The sequence below is a fragment of the Gadus macrocephalus genome, chromosome 13 (genome assembly GCF_031168955.1).
Source record: "Gadus macrocephalus chromosome 13, ASM3116895v1".
Taxonomy (NCBI): domain Eukaryota; kingdom Metazoa; phylum Chordata; class Actinopteri; order Gadiformes; family Gadidae; genus Gadus; species Gadus macrocephalus.
Window position 1 is genome coordinate 20,581,399 of NC_082394.1, and position 14,312 is coordinate 20,595,710.

At 44.2% G+C, this 14,312-nt stretch overlaps 1 protein-coding gene and 1 long non-coding RNA gene across 11 annotated transcripts in view; one reads left to right on the forward strand and one right to left on the reverse strand.

The window, feature by feature from the left end:
* Nucleotides 1-14,312, forward strand: part of LOC132470079 (uncharacterized) — a 222,202-nt gene that overhangs the window by 144,030 nt on the left and 63,860 nt on the right. The gene's annotated exons all lie outside the window — the stretch shown is intronic.
* plekha6 (pleckstrin homology domain containing, family A member 6) overlaps nucleotides 1-14,312 on the reverse strand; it is a 64,631-nt gene that overhangs the window by 24,671 nt on the left and 25,648 nt on the right. For 7 of the 10 annotated variants that reach the window (XM_060068206.1, XM_060068190.1, XM_060068193.1 and 4 more), the window contains exons 1-5: nucleotides 12,661-12,707; nucleotides 10,112-10,186; nucleotides 9,589-9,721; nucleotides 7,521-7,625; nucleotides 6,539-6,611 (exon numbers count right to left, since the gene is read on the reverse strand). In XM_060068206.1, the coding sequence (XP_059924189.1) occupies nucleotides 6,539-6,611; nucleotides 7,521-7,625; nucleotides 9,589-9,721; nucleotides 10,112-10,186; nucleotides 12,661-12,692 (418 nt within the window). In that variant the 5' untranslated portion in view covers nucleotides 12,693-12,707. Of the gene's footprint in view, nucleotides 1-6,538; nucleotides 6,612-7,520; nucleotides 7,626-9,588; nucleotides 9,722-9,849; nucleotides 10,004-10,111; nucleotides 10,187-12,660; nucleotides 12,708-14,312 lie in introns of those variants that run through there. The other 3 variants (XM_060068192.1, XM_060068200.1, XM_060068202.1) reach the window with 2 other exon arrangements.

Consider the following 14,312-nt stretch of genomic DNA (forward strand, 5'->3'; position numbering starts at 1 on the left):
GACCGACACAAACCTCCGACCATGGCAGAAGCAAATTTGCAATGGAAATCAGCCAAATTGAGGTCAGGGTTAGAAGAATTGACACAAATAGAGGAGGAGGCTGCTGCGGCTGCAGCTGAACAAGCCGTGCCTGTTGCAGAGGAGAGGAGCGGTAGCGCGCAGGAGTGAACTGGTGGTGTAACTGTTTGCTCTGAGTGGCAAAGTCACGCCTCTTCCGTTAGAGCCCATGGGACCTAAGACGTCGAAAAATATGAATGGGTTTCAATGGAGAGAAGGTAATTATCTTCTGGTCCCAGTCTTCATATGCCCCGGACTACACATAATGTTGTTTGTGGATTCAAAGGATAATTTGTCATGTAAAGAAAATGAAAAAAAATTGCAAAGAAGTTTGAGAATGTTAGGTTTGTGTGAGGCCGCTTTGTGAACTACAGCTCTTCGCTGCTCTCGACGCGAATGATATACGTCACCACCCGCACTTGGAACTCATGTCGATCTCTCTGCTCCACTTCATGGCTATTTTCCAAGGGGAGGATAAAAGCATTGGAAAAGGTGAAAACCATTATAAGTCGGGCATGTGGAGGGTTTCATTTATGCCGATGGGGAGATTGTCGGTCTTGCCCACGCAAGTCGCAGGGAGTGTGACGTCACATACGAGACGTGTAGTCTTTCTCATTGCGTTTTCTCTACAGCCTTTAACTGAACAATTGCACAATAAACAGTCAAACTCTTGACATGAAAAAATATCATTTAAATCCACAAACAACAGATGTGTAATCCGGGGCATATAAAGGCTGGGACCAGAAAATGATTTCTTTCTCTCCATTATTCGTTTGCAACCACGTGATCAAAATGACGTAAAAAGTGCTTACGTCACGACGGCAGCCATCTTGGTAGGAAAACACAAGCGAAAACACAGGCGTCTTCTAGCAGCGAACACAATAGTGTGATACAAATGTCTGAATATTTCTCAAATTTAAGCGGTCCCGCCAGGGGAAGATACCAGCAGTAAGTTAACCTGTTAGGTTTCGATCCCTACAAGCAGAAAAAGTCTGATTTTTTACCGAGCGTAGAGCGTAGATTACGGGTTAAGGGTTTCTTGGTAAAAACAAACTTAGAACTGCAGGCGCAAAAACTCTCGCAAAGAACCTCTCACAAATTGATTGAGCCCCAAAACTTACCAGTTATGAAGTGATTACCACAAATACGAGTGTTGGCGAGATTTATTTGTGCCATGTCGCCCCGGTAGATGTTCGAAATCCAACTTGCTCCTCGGTCAACTCACGCGTCCGCTCACCTTGAGTTGTGATCACTTTTGGAATCCTAAAAAAACTGCAATTCCCATTCTCCCGTATGAAATTATTCGCACAACCGTGCACAGCACAACTGGTAGGAATGACCTCCACTCTAATGTGACTGAAACAAGTGTAGCGGGGCGCAATGTTGTGATTGCTTTCCTACCAAGATGGCCAACTTCCGGTTTGGTTACGAATTTTAGTTAGCTGTGACGTCAGTTGCAAACGAAGAATTGAAACCCATTCATATTTTTCGATCTCATAGGTCCCATGGGCTCTACCGGAAGGCGCGTGACTTTGCGACTCTATAGAGGCATTATTTGTTTATCAACACGGCGGATACGCGGGCAGAAAGATGGCAATATGGTTATATGCTATAGAGCCTAGAGTATCTGTGGTATAAAGGCTGGGACGAATTTCAAATTATAAATATGTACAATCCATAACGTTAGCTCTGTGGCTCATAGCTCAGCAGACTAGAATACCTCCCGTTGCCAAGTCGTAGCTACGCTCCGTCCTATTTATGTGAAAAACTTTATATTTTGATTGTAAAACGCATGAAAATATAAATGAATGATCTTGATTTCTTTTCCTTGATTCTTTTCCCGCATGACCATGGTATAAGCGGGATAATGCCCTTCGAGGTGTCAAAAACATGTTTGATCGATCGCAATTAAAGGGGACTACTTTTTGAGGGAGATGAACACAAACTGAGTATACATTTAATAAGCATGCAATAAGAATAAGAAAAAGCATAATTATTAAAGTATTTGAATTGTTTTATTATGTTGGCAAGCAAGAAGTAGAATAAATGGGATAATCAGTCTTATTTAAAGGGTTTGTGCAACCAACCGCACAACAAGACATGATTGCGGCTCTTGTCGCTCTCGTCTCTTTCTGCCAACGACATGGGCGTAGAGCGGGGAGTGACGTAGAGCGACAATCCCTCTATAGTCCCTGTGCTGCAGCGAATCTCAGCAATTCAAGTTTCTTCGATAATATATGGCTGAATCTGGCGAGGACCGGGCCATGTGTGTTACCTCTCACCCAGGCTTTACGCCTCATCGGAACAGTTGGGTATTGGATACATATTTCCGGACCCGGAAAGTGAACTGGAAACTCAGGGAGAAACAGACGTCTGAGCATCTCCTAAAAAGATTTGACTATTTGACTATTCAAAAGGTGCTTCCTTTCGAACATAGGCAGTGGCGGCATTAGCAAATTGGGGGCCCAAGGCGAAGATATGTATGGGGCCCACCTCGTCCGATCTTTAAAAGAGAAAAAAATACTGAATGAATGGTAGATAGGCAGGTAAAGCTAATCTCCGCGGAAGTAAAGGTTGGAGAAGAGAAAAAATACCTTCCCCTTTAAACCCTGCATACACTTCTTTAATCCAAAATGAAAATGGAAAGCAGAGAACACACAAAGTGTAGCAATACACAAAATAATAGTCACGATGGTTCCCCTTAAGAGAATAAGGTTTCAGATAACACCTGTCTTTGCCAAAATGCCAGGAAAATTAGCACTGTTTTTCTCTTTCTTTTTAAGATCAAATCAATATCGATATAACCAGCAAGACAAGTAGTTAGGGTAAACCCCTACCAACAGTCATATACTTAGCAAAGCATCACAAACAGCCATATACACAAAAATTGCCAAGATGAATAATTTACTTTGTATGTGTAAGTGAGGTTGCAATTTGCATTGCACTTGAGATTGACATTTCAATCATTCTGCAAACAAACCCATGTACAAGATTCAGGATATTATAAGTGAATTGACATTACAGTTGAGATTGAACATTTCAAACATTCTACAAACAAACCTATGTATGACAGAGAGAGAGAGAGAGAGAGAGAGAGAGAGAGAGAGAGAGAGAGAGAGAGAGAGAGAGAGAGAGAGAGAGAGAGAGAGAGAGAGAGAGAGCGATAGAGAGCGAGAGAGAGAGTCTATGAGAGAGAAAAGATAGATTGTTCTCCACATCACAAGCTTCTGACACAGAGTCCTACTTATTGACGTCTTCTCACAGGTCTTCAGCTAGCTGCTGCTGCTGCTGCTGTAGAGGCATGTTCAATGCTTTGGACTTTGTTGTTCCTGTCTGTATCCCCAACAGTAGCCGTAAAAAATGTGTAATCTTTGGCAGTGTTGCCAAATACTTACCGGCGTCTTTTAGCTTATTTCTTTTATTTGAGCCGCTTGGGTAACTTTATTTCCTAACCCTTTTCCTAACCCTTAATTGTGTTTTTGCGTGTAGACTTGTCTTGCTTCGTCTCTGTTTTGAGGATAATTGGGGGCCCCCAAGCGGCCGCGGCCTATGCCTCTATGGTAAGACCATCACTGAACATAAGAAAAGACAGCACTGTTTAAATTGCATTAGACTCCACTCTTCCTAACCGACGTCATTGCGCGACGGCGGGTATTGCCGACCTCTAGCGTCTCTAGTGTGAAACTAAAATTTTCAGAATATTGACTAAACAAGAACTCTTTGATCCATGCGTTCTTGCCGTATTGATTTCAATCAGGTTATCGCCAACAGTGAGAATCACTTAGGTCGGACTTGGCCAAGGGGAATATTTTAGGCCACTTGAATTCCAATTTACATGTGAAAAGAAATAGGCTAAACGTATGTTGATGTTGAAATTAACTGCCCCAATAGTCTTTCTTAAATGTGAAGTTTGCATTTTCTTTTGGTATCCATTATTAGGGTTCCGAGCAGCGAAGCTGCTTGACCCCTATTGTTTCTGTAACGTTTTTTTTGTCCCCTCAATTTCTGTGAAAGTCATACTGCAGCCTATACCATAAGTCGAAAACTTCAAATTTCAGGTATGGTTACCAATAACCCCCTCTACCCATAAACTTTGTGCTACTGCACCCAAAGGTGGCGCTATTGTAAAAAGATATCATGAATTAGGCTTATTTCTCCTCACCAGATTGACCTGGACTCAAATTCATTTCAGAATATTCATCTCTAGAATCATACGCATTTATAAAACCTGGGTTTTATGCCCTAAAAATTTATACTTTTCCCACAATTTCATATTAAAGCTAAACATGATAAAAAGATTCACAGGCTACAAAAAGAAAAAAAAATTCACCAAACTGTCCACATAAAATCTTTAGACCAAGCCTCAAAAAAATCATTGAACAGAATTTGTTTCACTTAGATCCATTTGAGAAATATTGGCCAATAAATTTGGTGCAGCTAGCCCATTTTTCTTACATGACCATTTTGTTATTGTATAAATATTGTATATAAATTATGAACTAGCCTTATTTCTCCTCACCAGATTGACCTGGACTCAAAATTCTTTCATCATATTAATCTCTAAAATCAGATGCATCTTTTTCACCCTGGTCTTCTGCTCTAAAAATGTTTACTTTTCCCACAATTTCATAGAAAAGCCAAACGTCCACAGTCTCCACCCATTTTGCCTATATGACCATTTTGTTATTGTATAAAACTGCCGTACGGCTATCATTAGGTGGATACCATTAACAGTGCAAATTTTCAGATCTGTGCTCTTTTAAGAGAGCCCTGAATTCTCTTGTGAAATGTGTGCTTGGAGTTTTCTTGATGTTGTGTGCTTATCAATCAACATTTTCACTATGTGAATGAGGCTTCATGCAGTTCAGGAATGTCAGTGGCTCAAATGGATAATGCCGTGTACTGGTGATCCTTAGGTTGAGAGTTTGAATCCTGATTAGAGCATTATGAACAAGCTGAACATGACATTCTGTCATTGCCACTCATTTAAGAAACACAACATTGAACAGCACCTGAAATTCATCAGGCAATCAACATTCCGGCTCATTAGTTTCCAAGAATCGGTATGCCAAGACACAGTATGGCATTAGGGGAACTTCTTCGTTAACCATTTTTCCTTCACAATTAACTCTGTCATATTTATATTTCTTCCGTTAGTGTTCTTGACTACAAAGGTTTAATTTCCCCAGAATTTCAAAGATTTTTCAGGTATATGCTTTTAAGAAAGCCCTTAATTCACTTGAGAAATGTGTGCTTGGAGGTTTCTGGATGTTGTATGCTTATCAATAGACATTTTGACCATGTGAATGAGGCTGCAGTTCAGGTTTATCAGTGGCTCAATGGGATAATGCCTTGTGATCCTTAGGTTGAGAGTTTGAATCCCGATTATAGCATGCTGAACATAACATTCGGCCATTGCTTTGCAGCTCACCTGAAAGCCGAGGCACAGTATTGCATTAAGTGGAACATCTTTCCTTCATAATTATTTGTCATATTTATCTATCTTCCATTAGTGTGTTCTTGACTTTCTTGACGTAGAGTCGGTAAACTTTGTCTGTGGCATGTTGCTTTAAATATTGCCGCCGTAAAGGATTATGGGATACCACCATCTCCTTTCCTTTCACAAAGGAAGCTCAGGAGTAACCTATGCTAAAGGAGGGTTAAAGGAAGCATCGAGGCTCCTTTCCTAAGCATTTTTAGAATTCTAACAACCTTTCCTCCAAGCACTTCCGGGTCGTCTCCATAGGAAAGGAAATTTCCTATGCAAAAAAGAGAATTCGTAGAGGCCCCTGGTTTTGTTAGCATAGGTAACACCACCTGCGGCAAGCCACCATCAAGTACTTTAGGCCTGGTTTGGTTAACTGGCTAACACCACCTAGTGGTGAGCCACCATCAGGTACTATAATAATAATCTGATGATGTGACATAGTCATTCATAGTTCACACTCATGAGTTTGTAACGTTAACCTCTGGTCATGACTCACATCACACGCACACACGCAAACACACATACAGACATACAAACACACACACACACACGTGCACATGCACGCACACACGCACATGCACACATGCTTGGACACACACACCCAAGCGAACATTTGTGTGCATAATCCAACACACACACATATGCACACGGACATAAACACACACACACACACACACATACACATAGACACAGACACACATACAAACACACACACAAAAACAAAGAGGAATGCCTGGTAAGACAAAAATAATACTTCAACTTGTGCTGCAACGATGTGACCCCAAATAACACAGGTCAGACGTCACATTAAAGAGGCACAGGCATGTATCTAGAGTCTAATAGGCTGTGCGTGTGTGTGGGTGAGAGAGAGAGGAGAGATGCAATACACTGTTGCTTCATTTTGAGGAGAGAGGAGAGATGCAAAACCACAGAACAGGACAAACAGAGGCAGAAGAGGACACAGCAGAGATGAGGAAAGAAAAGAGAGCATACCTTTATAGTAGAACAGGCATCGGTCTGCGAGGACAAACCAGCGTTTGTTCCACTGCTTTACCCCACTGCTGGCCTGGAGGAGAAACGTTCAATCACTCATTTATAACAGGAGGTTGATCACTATATCAAGGCTCTAAATAATAAAATAAGAACACAAAGAAGATCAGAAGGTCAGGACCAGGTTGACCCGTGCCCAGGCCCGCCGCTCCCTATACGCAGAGTACGCAGAGTGTGTAGGGCACCGCCTACCTGGGGGGGGGGCACCAAAAATTAAGGTTTAAAAAAAAAAAAAATAATAATGAATAATTGAATTATAACAATATATTAATTAGTGATGAAGAGACCCACCGTTGAGTTTTTTCTTAATTCTGTAACCTATCACCCAGGGCCGGTGCCCCCCCCCCCCCCCCCCCCCCCGCTCGGAAGTCCTGTCCAGGGCACAATTTAATGTCGAGCTGCCTAGGGCACCGAAACGGCCAGCAGCGGCCCGGCCCGTGCCATGGATACATGTGGTCCTTAAACCTGTGTGGTGTGTGTGTGCTTGTGAAAATTATTATTATTTTCATTTCTTAAATGCAGGTCTTGGGGACATGCATTTGTATAATCCTGTGATGAGAACGTTGACCTGAGGAACACTGAGTAATCATCATGAGATGTTCTGAGGATGTCTGAGTGATGAAATGAGGGGCCCAGTGTTATTATTGCCAATTTTTAGTTTGTATGTATAGAAACAAAAACAGAATTTAAACTTCAATATTTGCTTTTTACTGACTCATTATGTACCAATCTGAGCGCTCAACTCCAATCACTCTGTCTGACTGAAGAGGGCTATTTCTCTGCGGTATGATATAATGAATCGGTCTTGTGTGATTAGAGTTAGGGGACGCTTTCTAATCTCAAGCCTCTAACCCTTAGAGGCTAAGTGTGATGTCATCCTGACTGGGGGCTGACTATCTCGTGTTGACCTGAAGGCTGGACTCACCTGCTTGTACAGCCAGCCCTGCTTGGTGACCTCAGCCTTGGCGTTCCTCCGCATGGAGTTGGAACGCTTCCCAAACATGGCCGCCTTCCTGGTGGCGCGTGGATTCTGGTGGGAGGAGACAGAGAGGAGGGAGGAGGCACAAGGATGGGAGATATAAAAGAGGCCTGAGGGACACATCTTGATGGTTCTCCAAGCAGCTGATGGGGTGATTCAGGGCAAAACCGAGAGCAGCTCTCATCACTTCTAGGTGGAGCGCTACATAGACACTTTGAAGAGCCATCCTACCAATTATTATATTATTAATATTTTATATTATATATCCAGCAAGTCTCTCAGCCGATCATTAGCTGAAGCAGAATGGAGCCTATTGAAATACAGAACGTTTCTCAGTCATTAATACATTTTCAGATGTTGTGCAACAAAATCGCCTTCTGTAAACAATACTAACAAACTGTATTTGTTTGATTCACATGGCGTCTCAGCGTGGAAACGGCCAGCTGTATTTAGTCTGTAGCCTGTCTTTGTGAAGTGGGACAGAAGTACGTGCCGAGACCCGAGGGCGTAACTTTGGGTCTACCATTGGGGGGGTTAAACCCGGGGCATATTTATTTATTTATTTTTTATTTATTTATTTATTGAATCATTTTCTTGTGTAAAAGGTAAGATGCCAATTATCTGTTCTTGTATTAGAAATACATTGCGATAATTCTACTGATTTTGGCTACTTTTTGACTATTTATGCCATAATGACACAGTAGTTAAATTCAGTGTTTAAGCACTAGCCAGCGGTGGCAGCTTCCACTTAATTGATTTTGTGTGTGTTATCACTATCTAATGAAAGAAATCGCAAGAACTTAAAGATGAATCACTTGCATCACTGTTTTGGCACCTACATACAGCAAATGTATTATGCACAATTGAACTATCAATGCATCACACAATACAGGGTGGCACACTGGAGGGCAGCTTGCACCTCTATTCTGAACATGGCAAACTGATTTCACATATTGGTGGGCATCACCAGTTCAAACTAACAAAATCTAAACAAAAGCATGTAAATACAAAATAAGGCCTATCTGTAAATATATTAGGCTGCAACTTAACACACATACCAAGTATTTGACTAAAAGAAACAGGATGCTATACTGACGTCTATTCTGCCAGCAATTATAGTAATGCTAGCAGACTATAGTACACACCTCACATTGACCCAGGAAAACATCTAAACCCTCACCCAGGCAGGTGCACACCTCACATTGACCCAGGTACAACCCTCAACTATCAGCTATGTACACTATCTACATGTTCCCATTTTTCTAGTATATTCAGTTATCTACTAGGGATGGGTCAGAATATCTGATTATTCGTTCCCGAGGGTCAATGTCCCATTCAAATAAACATGGATTAAGTGACAGAACTAATGGACCTCGAAGGGCATAATCCGGGTTAATGCACACCCTGCAGCCAATCAGAATTGAGCATTCCCCCAGACCATGGTATAACAATAGGGGTATTTAACTCCTTTTCGTCAGGATGTTTACTCCTTTTGGCTGGTGTCGACGACCAACAATGATTAATTGTTGTCTGGCTGCCTTTCAGTGTACTTTTCATCTCCACATTCAGTTAGCATGAACCTGTCTTTCTCCAACTATTCATCACAGTGACACACAGTGAAATAGTACGTTTTGGTAGAGATAACGGGTTGGGTAATACCAAGTAGTCGGTGGGCGTGCGGGGAGGGGGGGGGGGGGTTACATTACAGATGATTAAAACATGATACTATCTTGCTGGGTAATGAAATTAATAACGAAAACAAACAAGTTATTCATTCAGAATATTTCTTATTTTTGTTAATCTGATTAACAATCAGATCTGATTAACAATCTAATCTGACCCCCCTAACCCCCCCGCAAATTACGCGCCTGCCGAGGAAACAAGGAGCCCACACTGGAGCCGACAGACAACCGCTAACCCAACCCCTGTGGCATGCAAGTCCTCAACCTAAACCATAATCCACCTGTTCAACATCTTCTATAAACTCCTATTCAATCTACCGTCCACCACTCACCCTTGCGTTCGGCTGTGCTTCCGGGGCCATGTCGGACCCCCTGTTGGTCTGGTTGGAGTTAGAATCATTGACGTTACTGGTGGCGCCGGCCGCTCTCCCTGCAACCTTCCCATTCATCTCCAGCTCCCAGCTCCTTGAAGGACAGAGCAGAGGCATCATGCAATTCATTCATCAGATACCGCAGGGGGGTCACAGGCATTTATGAGTGGCATGGTAATACCGTCTCCTCTTGAAGCACAGCAGGCCTGGTCCTGCTCTTACCTTGGATGAGAGACCAGCTGGGGCTGGAAAAGGTGTTGATGGTCCAGTAGGGGGCGCTCATCCCTCTGGCCTCTATAATACCCACAATGCCTTAGACATTGAAGAGGCCTGTCTTTCGTTTGAGATGTTAATGCGAGGTCTTGGCTCCCTGTGGTCACCTAAGATCCCATAACACTGACTAGAGTAGGGGGCTAACTCCGGTGTCTGTACCACTCATCACTCAGTGTGCGTGTGGATGTGTGTGAGTGTGTGTGTGACTCACTGCAGATATGTGTGTATTTGTTTAGGCTCCTCCCACTGGATGTGGTTCACTGCATATCCGCTGGGTTCATTCTGACTGGAAACAGAGAAGAGAGAAGATTGAAATTATTATTGTGAGATGCCTTATAATCCGTCCCTCCTTCATCATCATCAAACAGCCACAAGTCATCCCTTGAAAAGAGAGAGAGGCAGAATCTGCACTCATTCTGTCTGAGAAGACACCTTCTTCATCTCCATGAAACCCCTCACGGGGACATGATTAAAGAATCCCAATAAAGGCCTGTCCCAACCAGTGGCTCTACACTGCTCACAGCACTACAGATGCCTAGAATTTACATTTACATTTGGGGCATTTAGCAGATGCTTTTATCCTAAGCGACTTAGAATAAGTACATTTGTCAGAAGAAAGTACAGTAATGATGTTTATTGAAACAAGTTCCAAGTTCATGTTCATTAAGTGCCAGGGCGTACGACATACAATAAGAATGTAAATTAAGTGCCAGGACGTACAACATACAATAAGAAGGTCAATTATTGCAAGGACGTACGACATACAATAAGTGCTAACTACCAACATTCCACATCAGCATCCCTGCCCGGAGGAGCCAAACATGATGAACGTGTTCCCATCTCAGTGATGTCCGATGCGGTCAGAGGTAAACACACAGAGTGATCACTCTGTCTCTCTGCTGCATTTACAATGGAGAGCTCCTTTTGGACTGTCAGGAAAATTTGCTGAAGTTAAATGATCAAAACATTGGCTTTAAACTAATGTCTGCAGCATAAACACAGCAGGCCTTTCAAGAGGTTGTAATAACCGCTGGCTACACTAGCCCATAGCCACACTCTTGAGTGAGTGAGTGAGTGAGTGAGTGTGTGAGCGAGTGAATGAGTGAGAGAGTGTGTGTTTGTGTGTTTGATAGAGAGATAGAGAGTGTGCATGTGTGTGTGTGTGTGTGTGTGTTGGATCGAGAGATAGAGTGTGTGTGTGTGTCTGTGTGTCTGCTAATGTGTATGTGTGTGTGTTTGTGTGTATGTGTGTGTGTGTGCATGTGTGTGTTTGTGTTTGATCGCGAGATAGAGAGTGTGTGTGTGTGTGATCGAGAAATAGAGTGTGTGTGTGTCTGCCTATGTGTATGTGTGTGTGCTTGCGTGTGCGTGTGTGTATGATAGAGAGATATAGTGTGTGTGTGTGTGTGTGTGTGTGTGTGTGTGTGTGTGTGTGTGTGTGTGTGTGTGTGTGCGTGCGTGCGTGCGTGCGTGCGTGCGTGCGTGCGTGCTTGCGTGTGTGTGATCGAGAGATAGAGAATGTGTCTGTGTGTCTGCTAATGTGTATGTGTGTGTGTTTGTGTGTATGTGTGTGTGTGTGTGTGTGAATGTGTGTGTTTGTGTTTGATCGTGAGATAGAGAGTGTGTGTGTGTGTGATCGAGAGATAGAGTGTGTGTGTGTCTCCCTATGTGTATGTGTGTGTGCGTGTGCTTGCGTGTGCGTGTGTGTATGATAGAGAGATATAGTGTGTGTGTGTGTGTGTGTGTGTGTGTGTGTGTGTGTGTGTGTGTGTGTGTGTGTGTGTGCGTGCGTGCGTGCGTGCGTGCGTGCGTGCGTGCGTGCGTGCGTGCGTGCGTGCGTGCGTGCGTGCGTGCGTGCGTGCGTGCGTGCGTGCGTGCGTGCGTGCGTGTGTGTGATCGAGAGATAGAGAGTGTGTGTGTGTGTCTACTTATGTGTATGTGTATGTGTGTGTGTGTGTTTGTGTGTGTGTGTCTGATAGAGCGATAGAGTGTGTGTGTGTTGGCATCAGGTCCAGTTGTACGTTGCTTCAACTAGGCTGCATGTGTGTGTCGTCACTGTACCTCACTGCAAACCTGCAAACCTGCAAACCTAGGCAGGAGGAGCACTGCATGCCACAACAACAGTGAATTGGAAAGTAGGGAGCTGCTCTGCCATTGGAAGAGAGAACAGCCCTTCCCCATCCTCAGCCCCACCGGGTTGAGGCTTCTGTTATTAACTATGCACTCAGACAGTAGCAACTCAACTCATAGTTACACACAGAATACCTCACACACAAACCATCTACCATTAGGAATACTCTCTCCCTCTCTCTGTCCCTCTCTCTCTCTCTCTCTCTCTATCTCCCCTCTCTCTCCCCCCTCTCTCTCTCTCTCTTCCGCTCTCCATCCTCAAGTCACGCACACAGCCACACACACAGGCACACACATGGACGCCCTAAACAGTGTCAAAGCAGTGCGCCTGCTCCCGGCAACACTGCAATGCAGTCCTCCCTGACCTCCAAGCTTCCCCCAGCATGCTGCTACCACATCTTTATGTGCCTAACATACTTACATACAGTCCCTCCCTCTCTCTCTCTATCTCTCCCTCTTTCCCTCTCTCCCTCTCTCCCTCTCTTCCTCTCTCTCTCTCTCTCTCTCTCTCTCTCTCTCTCTCTCTCTCTCTCTCTCTCTCTCTCTCTCTCTCTCTCTCTCTCTCTCTCTCTCTCTCTCTCTCTCTCTCTCTCTCTCTCTCTCTCGTCCTCCTGACACTCCTCCACCTACCTCACCCTTCTGTCCACGCGGAACTTCAGCATCTTTCACCGGGCTGGTCATACGCTCCGGACACAGAGCAGCAGCAGAGAGTATGGGCACTATTCAGAGGTTTCTTTAAGGAGAAAGAGAGAGCGAGAGAGAGAGAGGTAGCTGCAGCTGAGGTTTAGAAGAGACCTGCTTTTAATGCTGATGTAGCTGTCTGAAATAGGAAATGCTGTCCTCTTCTCTCTCCTTGAGAATGCCATGCTGTGGCCCGTCTCTCTCTCTCTTTCGCCATCCTGCTCCACCACCTCACCTCTCTTTCTCACCCCTTATCACTTCTCGAGAACCATAAAACATGAGTACTCCCTCTTCCCTCCTCTTCGCCTTCTTCACTATATTCACACTCGGTCTGGGCTTTCTGTCACTCTCTATCTCTCTCTCTCCCCCCCTCTCTTTCTCTCTCTCGCTCTGAAATACCCTAACAGGCTCCCTTGTCGCAGAGAAATGCCATGTTCAGCTTGTTTATTTGACTTCCTTCTCCCCTCTTTCGCTCTTCCTCCCTCCTCTCTCTCGCTCTTCCTCCCTCCTCTCCCTCGCTCTTCCTCCCTCCTCTCCCTCGCCCTTCCTCCCTCCTTGCTCTCGCCCTCCCTCTCTCTCTATGACCACTCTCTGGGGGAGGACGCTGCTGTCACACCAGTTGTCTCTTGCTACACACACACACACACACACACACACACACACACACACACACACACACACACACACACACACACACACCTACACACACACACCCCTATTCAGAACGGATTCAGGGTGACCCTAGGATATAGGTGTGGTCTCGTCAGGGCCCACCATGCGGTCTCTGTAGACCCTACTGAGGTATGTATCAGACGTATCAGGGTCATCAGAGGGGCCTCATAGAGCCGAGAGGACGTTGACAGGCTAATAACTCAGGGATGGTTTAGTGCATGTGGATGTCCATGAACATGATATCATATCAGCAGAGATCCTCTCTTCTTTCACTGTAGCATCTTAACATGAGTGTCGTTTTGTATGTATACTCTTCTTCTAAGTTGTGCAAAGGTCTTACTATACGCAACATATACGACTGCAATGATCTGAGTATAGTAGTATTTTATCAATAATAGTATTTTCATTTCAGTAGTTTGACATAATCTAGTAATGTATAAAGGAAATATAACATTCAACATAGAGATGGTTCCATGTTGAATGAGCATTAAAGACCACTCGACTGAGAGTGAACCCATGGCTGATGGAGATGTTCCTCGTAACCTTCCCCTGAAGAACAGGCTGCTAATGAACAGGCTATCGATGGGTGTCATTAGGCCGTGCAGTCAGCTTCCTATTCCACATTTATAGTCTCGGCCCTGCGGAGTCTGCTACATTATTATCATAAACATATTAGTGGAAAACCTTCAACATTAAGGCTTGGTGATGATGATCTTGCCTGATGCACCTCTCTGAGCCCTTCTTAGCCTTCTTCAACACTCACGCCTGATTTTCAATATTAATCCCCTCCCATCACGTCCCCTCGGCCCACCCTGCGGCTGGGTAGCCATCATAGAGAGCTAGGAACAAACGGTTAACTGCAAACGGTATACTGCGTGTGTCCGGAACTGTCCTACCATGAAAAACCTTCAGATCGTATCTTCCATCAC